This window comes from Jaculus jaculus, chromosome 11 (genome assembly GCF_020740685.1).
Source record: "Jaculus jaculus isolate mJacJac1 chromosome 11, mJacJac1.mat.Y.cur, whole genome shotgun sequence".
Taxonomy (NCBI): Eukaryota; Metazoa; Chordata; class Mammalia; order Rodentia; family Dipodidae; genus Jaculus; species Jaculus jaculus.
Genome location: NC_059112.1, coordinates 103,562,854 through 103,570,985, shown reverse-complemented (window position 1 = coordinate 103,570,985; position 8,132 = coordinate 103,562,854). Strand labels below are relative to the sequence as shown.

At 50.9% G+C, this 8,132-nt stretch overlaps 1 protein-coding gene across 1 annotated transcript; it reads left to right on the top strand.

Annotated features, from left to right (window-relative positions):
• Window positions 1-4,535: 4,535 nt before the first annotated feature.
• LOC123464424 (protein phosphatase inhibitor 2-like) lies at window positions 4,536-5,015 on the top strand. The gene has a single exon (XM_045161290.1). The coding sequence runs from the start codon at window positions 4,536-4,538 to the stop codon at window positions 5,013-5,015; it is 480 nt and encodes a 159-aa protein (XP_045017225.1).
• Window positions 5,016-8,132: the final 3,117 nt, after the last annotated feature.

Here is an 8,132-nt window from a genome sequence, read left to right as displayed (position 1 = left end):
TGCACATTCACAAGAGTGGGCACAAGTGTGTGCAGGTGCATGTGGAGGCCAGAGATGAACGTTGGGTCTTTCTAGATTGGTCTCTCCCATATTTCCTGAGGCAGGGTGTCTCACTTGAATACAGAGCTCACTGAGTTGGCTAGTCTAGCTCACCATCTGGCCCCTGGGGACACCTGCTTCTGCTGCCAGAGTGCTGGAATGACAGACAGGTTCTGTCCCGCCTACTTGGCAGCTGAGTGGGTGCTGGAGATACGAACTCAGGTCGTCATACTAAACTAAAGCGTCTCTGGCCCCTGGACCAGACACTTTTAGCAATAAAATGCAGAAACAAATTCCAAGGGAGTTTCTTCCATGATAAGAGAAATACTTGGCACCCAGAAACCAAGTCTGGTCTTGCATCCACCCAGGAGCACGTGGAATTGGGTCTGTAACTTCTCCCTCCCTTGGTCCTATGTGCTCACTCGCTGCAGTCACCCTCCTTTACCAAACTGCCACTTTCTATAGTCTCAACAGTCACCACAGAGCACTTTAGACCTAGACCCAAAAGGGAAAGGTTGACTGACCATCTGACGTTTTCAAGCCCTGATGTCCCAGGAGAAGATCCACTGGCCCTGTATACATCTGATGCCAGCCTTGACCCATCAACTGCAACTTTGGAGTGGGGTTATGTTAGAAAATGGCAGCTTTCATCTACCACCCAACTAGCTGGGTCACGCATTTAAATTTTTTAATTTATTATTCCATAATTATAGACAGTAAACTATGATAGTTTCCCCACACACACTTTCCCCTTCACAACTCCACTCTCCATCATATCCCCTCCCCCTTACCCTCAGTCTCTCTTTTATTTTGATGTCATCATCTTTTCCTCCTATGATGATGGTCTTGTGTAGGTAGTGTCAGGCGTTGTGAGGTCATGGGTATCCAGGCCAATTTTGTGTCTGGAAGAGTGCATTGTAAGGAGCCCTACCCTTCCTTTGGCTCTTACATTCTTTCTGCCACCTCTTCCGCAATGGACCCTGAGCCTCAGAAGGTGCGATACAGATGTTTCAGTGCTGAGCACTCCTCTGTCACTTCTTCTCAGCACTGTGGTGCCTTCTGAGTCATCCCAAGATCACCATCATCTGAAAAGAAAAGCTTCTCTAACCAAAAATGAGAGTACCATTAACATATGAGTATGAACATTAAGAGAAGTGCTTACTGCACACTGTGGTGAACATAATATATGCATTTAGCTGGATACCAGCAGATGCTACACCCCTAGGCTCATGAACTCCCCCGTCATAGGTTTTCCAGTATCAGGCAAATATTCTCTCCCATGGAGCGGGCCTCCAAGTAGAGAGCGGCTTTCACCATAATAGACGTGCCCACTATTGCACCCATTGGCTCATTTGGCCTGGCTGGCCAAACTTAAGGCTTGCAGTGTCCTCTGTTGTTTATCTCCACTGATGACTTCTCTCTCTCCCATGGAGCTGCCTGCATACAGCGTAGCTTTTTCCAGCTTTCTGTCAGCTGGTCTACATGGAAGAGGTTTTCAGCTCAGCTCCAGCAGGATTTCTCAGTGACCTTGTGGCCCAAGTATGTGGAGCCTTCAGCAATAGGGTCTTACCACCTATTCCTGGTGGGAGACCAACGGCCTCAGCAATGACCTGTAATATTTTGCGGGGCATCAGGTACCTCCCCGGCCAACAACTGACAGAAAGTTCTGGGTGCACGCCAACACATTTGAATTTACAACCCTGTGGGCCAGCCCACAGGGCAGCTCTTAGGTCTCCATTGTTACTTTTCAAAGTGACCCGACTCCTGCTCGCTTATAATCCTATCACAACCTCACAATGGAAACAGAATGAAGGCATTTGATCCAATGCAATACAGAAGGATGCTTGGGCTTAAGGAAGCTGGGTGCTCTGCTGCCAGGGCCCAGCTTGACCTGCCGGCAGCCATCTTGGTCGCCTCTTCGACGTTCATGTTCTCTCCATCCTGGCTGTAACTACCTTCTTAGTCAATCATGCCGGCGTGCCTGCCTTGTGAGAGTCTGGCTCACGCTCCGGATCCTGTAGGTCAGCCGGATGTTTCATGCTGGCCAGACGGTGGGAATTCTCTCTTAACGGGTGTTTGACATGAATTTTGGCTTAAATGTGAAGTGTTCCCCCGCCGGCTCATGTGTTTAAACACTTGCACCCAACCCCCAGGGGTTGGTGACCCCTGGGAACATTGCAGAGCTCTCGGGAGGCGGACTCTTGCTGGACGAAGCGGGTCACTGTGGGTGAGCCTTGAGGTTTTAAGGCCCATGTGTCAGAAGACAGCTTTGGGTCAGCCCTGGCCAGGCCACCTCACTTGTGGCGGGTCTGTCACCGCTGCACTCCTCGTGAGCTTCTGGGGACATTTTCCCCGTCTCTGCCTCCCATGTCACTGTCAGCATGCTAGCCCACCCCATGACTCCCCAGCCCCAATTTTTTTTTTTTATTTTTACAACATCTGGGGGCTGGGTACATGGCTCTCAGTGGTTAAAGGCTCTTGCTTGCAAAGCATGCTAGCCTGGGTCTGATTCTCCAGTACCTGAAAAAAAGCCAGACACACCAAGGGGTGCACATGTATAGAGTTCGTTTGCAGAGGCAAGAGGTGTGTCATCTATACAGTCTCCTCTCTTTCTCTCTCTTATAAATCTCAAATAGATAAATAAAATATTTTTTTAACTAAAGCCTTTTTTTCAAAGCCAGGTTCTCTCTATAAAGGCCCATCACGAAGATGGCGACCGCCTAGCTGCACCCCAGATACCAGGGGAAAAAAAAGATAGATGCAGATCCTTAGGAGAGAGCTGCCCCAACATACCTCAAAAGGGGCCCAACTGAAACTAAGGACAACTGGCAAAACAAGCAAGGGTGATGTTTTCCTGTGAACCCGATACCAGCACAAAGGGGAAGGAGACCAACGCAGAGAAAAATCAACTCCTACCAAATCAGAGAGCCAGAGCCTCAGAGGGCCCCAACACCTCAGCACTGAAGCAGACCAAAAATGAACCCAACATGGCTCAGGGAAATTTTGCGGAAGAGGGGGTGGAAAGAATGTCAGAATCACATATTGGGTCATGATTTGCAGAGACATTTATCATACCAATAACTGGGGGCTAACTCCACAATGCACGACCCATTTACATCAACAAGGAGGGTCCAATGGGAGGGGGTAGATCATAGATGAGCCTAAACAATGGTACCAAACTGCCTGTATTTACTGAAAAGAAAACTAATAAATTAAATTTTAAAAATAATAATAATAATAATAAACTTTAAAAATGAAAAAAAAAGCCCATCACAAAGGAGGCTGAAGTTGGAGGACTGAGTGTTGTAAGAGGGCAGACTGGGCTAGAGTGCCTCAAAAAAGGGGGGGTACTGGAGAGATGGCTTAAACCTTAAAGCCTGCAAAGCCAAAGGATCCCATTTCGATTCCCCAGGACCCATGTAAGCCAGATGCAAAAGGGGGCGCATGCATCTGGAGTTCATTTACAGAGGCTAGATGCCCTGGTGCGCCCATCCTCCTTCCTCCTCCCTCCCTCCCTCCCCCTCCCTTTCTCTCTCCCTCTTTCTCTGTCCCTCTTTCTGTCTCCCTCTTTCTCTGTCCCTCTCCCTCCCTCCCTCTCTCTTCCTCTCCCTGTCTCTCTCTTTCTCCCTCTCTCTCTCTTTCCCTCTCTCTCCCTCTTCCTCCCTCTTTCTCTCTCTCCCTCTCTCTCTCCCTCTCTGTCTCTCCCCCTCTGTCTCTCTCTCCCTCTCTCCCTCTGTCTCTCTTCCCTCTCTCTCCCTCTTCCTCCCTCTTTCTCTCTCTCCCTCTCTCTCTCCCTCTCTGTCTCTCCCCCTCTGTCTCTCTCTCCCTCTCTCCCTCTGTCTCTCTTCCCTCTCTCTCTCCCTGTCTCTCTCCTTCTCTCTCTGTCCCTCTTTCTGTCTCCCTCTTTCTCTCCCTCTCCCTCCCTCTCTTTCTCTCTCCCTCCCTCTCTCTCCCTCTCTTCCTCTCCCTGTCTTTCTCCCTCTCTCTCTCTCTTTCCCTCTCTCTCCCTCTTCCTCCCCCTCTCTCTCTCCGTCTGTCTCCCTCTCTCTCTCTCCCCCTCTCTCTCTCCCTCTCTTCTTCTCTCTCTCTCCCTGTCTCTCTCCTCTCTCTCTCCCTGTCTCTCTCCTCTCTCTCCCTCTTTCTCTTTCTCCCTCTCTCTGTCTCTCTCCCTCTCTACCTCTCTCTCCCTCTCTCTACCTCTCTCTCTACCTCTCTCCTTCTCTCTCCCTCTTTCTCTCTCTCCCTGTCTCTCTCTCCGTCTTTCTCTCTCTCTCCCCCTCTCTCTCTCTCTCTCCCTCCCTCTCTCCCCTCTCCCCGCACGCGCCGTCGGTTGCACAGGGGCCGCGGTCGTTGGGGGGGTTTCGGGCGGCGTGCAGCAGCGGGAGCAGCAGCGGGAGCGGCGGGAGCAGCAGGCGGCGGCGGCGGCGGGTCTCCGGAGCGCCCCCAGCCCTTCTCTCCCGCGACCGCGACCGCGCCCGCCGTCCCGCCCGACGGCCATGGCGGCGTCCACCTCGCGGCACGGGCCCGCCAAGGGCATCCTCAAGAACCGGGGCCCGGGGCTGGCGGCGGACGAGCCGGCGTGCCTCGCGGCGGACGCGGCGCTGGGCCCCAAGAAGTCGCAGAAGTGGGACGAGACGAGCATCCAGGCCACGCACGGCCCGGCGGGCGCCGACTGCGGGCCGCCCGCCCCGGACGACGGCGGCGACGAGAGCCCCGGCGGCGACGCGGAGGCCCCGCGCTGCCCGGCCGGCCGTGCCCGGGCCCGGGAGCCGGCGGCGCCCGACCTGTCGCCCGCGGAGCAGGAGAAGAGGCGGCAGTTCGAGGTGAAGCGGAAGCTGCACGACTCGGAGGGGCTGAGCCTCCGGCTGGCCCGGCAGCTGCTGTGCAGGGACCTGCGCGACGACGACGACGAGCCCGGCTCGCCGGGGGCCGCCGAGGGCGCGGGCGCGGGCGCCGCGGGGACGCCGGGCTCGTAGCCGAGACGCCGCGGGGCGCGCGGGCGGCCGCCCGTTGCCCGGAATTAAACGCGAACCAACCTCCGAGAGCGAGCCGAGCGAGGTGCCTGTGTCCCCGAGCCCCGGCCCGCCCCGGCCCGCCTGCACCGCCTGCACCGCCCGCCTGCACCGCCCGGCCCCGCGCGCGCGCGCCCTGCTCCGTTAAGAGCGCTGGTGCATTTGTGCGAGGCAGGCGCATACGTGGCTTTGCAGGCTTCAGAGATTAAATAGTGCCCTTCGGGGGAGGGGAGCGGACTTATCTTCATCCCTTCTAGATGGGGTTACCTCTTATAAAAACACTGATTTCAGGAGTTCTTTTATCAAAAGTCATTGTTGCACTGGGATGTGTGTGTGTGTGTGTGTGTGTATAGCTGGATAAATATTCAGGCTGAAAGAAAGGTATTTTGACACCTCAACCTGTTTTGTCTAATTGAGAAGGATTATTGAGAAGAGTTACTTTTGAGTTTTCTGGCCTATGATCTTTAAACTTCGTACCAAGGGTGTGTGTGTATGTGTGTGTGTGTGTGTGTGTATGTATGTATGTATGTATGTATGTATGTATGTATGTATATCTGGATAAATATTCAGGCTGAAAGAAAGGTATTTTGACACCTCAACCTGTTTTGTCTAATTGAGAAGGATTATTGAGAAGAGTTACTTTTGAGTTTTCTGGCCTATGATCTTTAAACTTCATACCAAGGGTGTGTGTATGTGTGCGCACGCGCATGTTTACAAGGAAAGGATTGAATTTTTTCTCATCCAAACTAGCTTTTTTCACAAATTGCCAGGTCAAAGTTGCACTGACGTCTGCTCTGATTGATGGTTGCCGCACTCTGGGCACAGACCTCAGATCAGTGATTTTAAAATAAATCTAATGTAGCTATCACAGCACTCCCTGACGAGCCTGTCGTGATCTGCTCTTCTTTTCTCCAAATACACGTACAGCTGTAAGGATTGCAGTATAGGGTGGCAAAGATCATCAGGACGTCAGGAACGTGGTTCTCACACCTTCTGCCCCTTGCTGCGGTGACGGGATTCTCATGGGACTGTCCATGCCTGCGAGTTCTCCTAAGCCTTGAAGGAAATAACTTGAGGACCACGGAGAGTGTCAGCAGGAAATGCAATTCAGCTACTCGGTTTCTAGACTTCTCTGATGTACAGCTCAATAATTGCTAACATTAGTTCATTTGACTTAATTAGACCTTAGAAAACAGTTAAATGAGGCTTCCTGCGTGATGAGAGATTTGTATGTAACCAGTCATATGATTGTTCCTGAATGTGCAACAGGATTACACCTGGACATCTTTTCGATTTAAAGATTCTGAGTAGCCCCTACTTTAAGGGACTATGGTAATGTGCTTTATTCTTCTAACAGAAATTACTTAGATTTTACTCCCCTGAAATGAAAGCTAGTTCCTTTGTTTCTTGGTTTGGTGATGCTTTATTTCTAGTTAATTATTTGTATCTCAATATTTTTGTTAACACCAGAAACATCCATTATACGACAAGCTTTTGAAATAATTGCCGTATATTATATCCATGAAATGACTTCTCTTTTTTTCTTCGAGGTAGGGTCTCACTCTAGCCCAGGCTGACCTGAAATTCACTATGGAGTCTCAGGGTGACCTCAAACTCACGGCGATCCTCCTACCTCTGCCTCCCGAGTACTGGGATTAAAGGTGTGCACCACCACACCTGGCCTCGAATGACTTTTATTGGACAGTTTATCTTGCATTTCATATTTATAGAACCATTATGGTTTTAAAATAAAAAGTAGGAAGATTTTTTTTAAGTGTGGTTTTGCAAATAACATTTTCAATAACTCCAGAATGCTCCTTTGAGGAGGTAAAACGAAGAATCCATAAGTCCTTTCACCAGAAAATCACAGTTATAATTAAAACGGTAATGAGGAAGAAGATGGTGGCTGCTGATATTCACTGGGGGGGGGGGTTGCCACATGCCTGGCACTCCAGCTTGTGTCATCACTTTTAGTCTTTGTAACCTGGGAAGTAGCTGCTCTTGTCACTGAAGAAGAAATGGACTCTCCCAGCAGCTAAGTGACACATTCGGGGTCACACAGCTACAGGGGGGCAGGGCCCAGACCTCTGCTCTGGCTGGGAGGTACAAACAGAAACAAATCTTTTTACTTCCACTCACCTATCCTTCCATCAGACATTGGAAGCGTCTAGGTGCTGATCTGGGGTTTTGGCTCACAGTGTATTCTCACGTTGCTGCAGGACTTAACCTGGTCAGGACAGAGGTTGCAAGTGTCAGCGTCCTGCGGTCTGAGTCTGCAACGCCTGCATGCTTTCCTTCCACACAGCAAATGACAAAGCCGTCTTGGACTTCTAAGGACTCTTCCTGCCAAGGAAGACAATGTCCCTGGCAGACAAAGAGACGGGGAACGAGTTTTGTACTATTGATAATTAATGCCACCAGAAACCTTTTAATGTTCATATTCCTTCTTCCTCACCCTGCCTGGCTGCATGGGTGCTTGTCGTTAATGACACTGGGAGCAGTTTTAATCAACCTAATTGACATTTTCATGGTGTCTCCCCAACACCCACCCACACAGCTGGGAAGCTAAAAAAGAGCTAGGAGAATGGCTGGGCTCCCTGTGGAGCCCAGTTAAAAGGGCAAAGTCCCTGAGGAACAGCTAAGGGTTGAGGAGCCTCCTAGCTCCACCCGGATCTGCAGATTTGGTACAACAGCGTCTTCCTGGTGTCTACTTGGTGTCCATCACAACTGCTTTGTGACTGAGCTCTGGCCTTGGAACTTTACTCAGTGTTTCAGCTTCCACATTTGTAAAATAGGGATAATAACAGTGCCTTCCTCGCAGGGCTGTAGAGAGAACATGTATTAGTTCATGTACAGAACTTAGACCCAGGACTGGAGAGATAGCTTAGCAGTTAAGATGCTTGCCTGTGAAGCCAAAGGACCCAGGTTCAGTTCCCCAGAACCCACGTAAGCCAGATGCACGTGGTGGCACATGCATCTGGAGTTGGGTTGCAGTGGCTAGAAGCCCTGGTGTGCCCATTCTCTCCTCTCTCTCTCTCTCTCTCTCTCTCTCTCTCTCTCTCTCTCTCTCTCATAAATAAA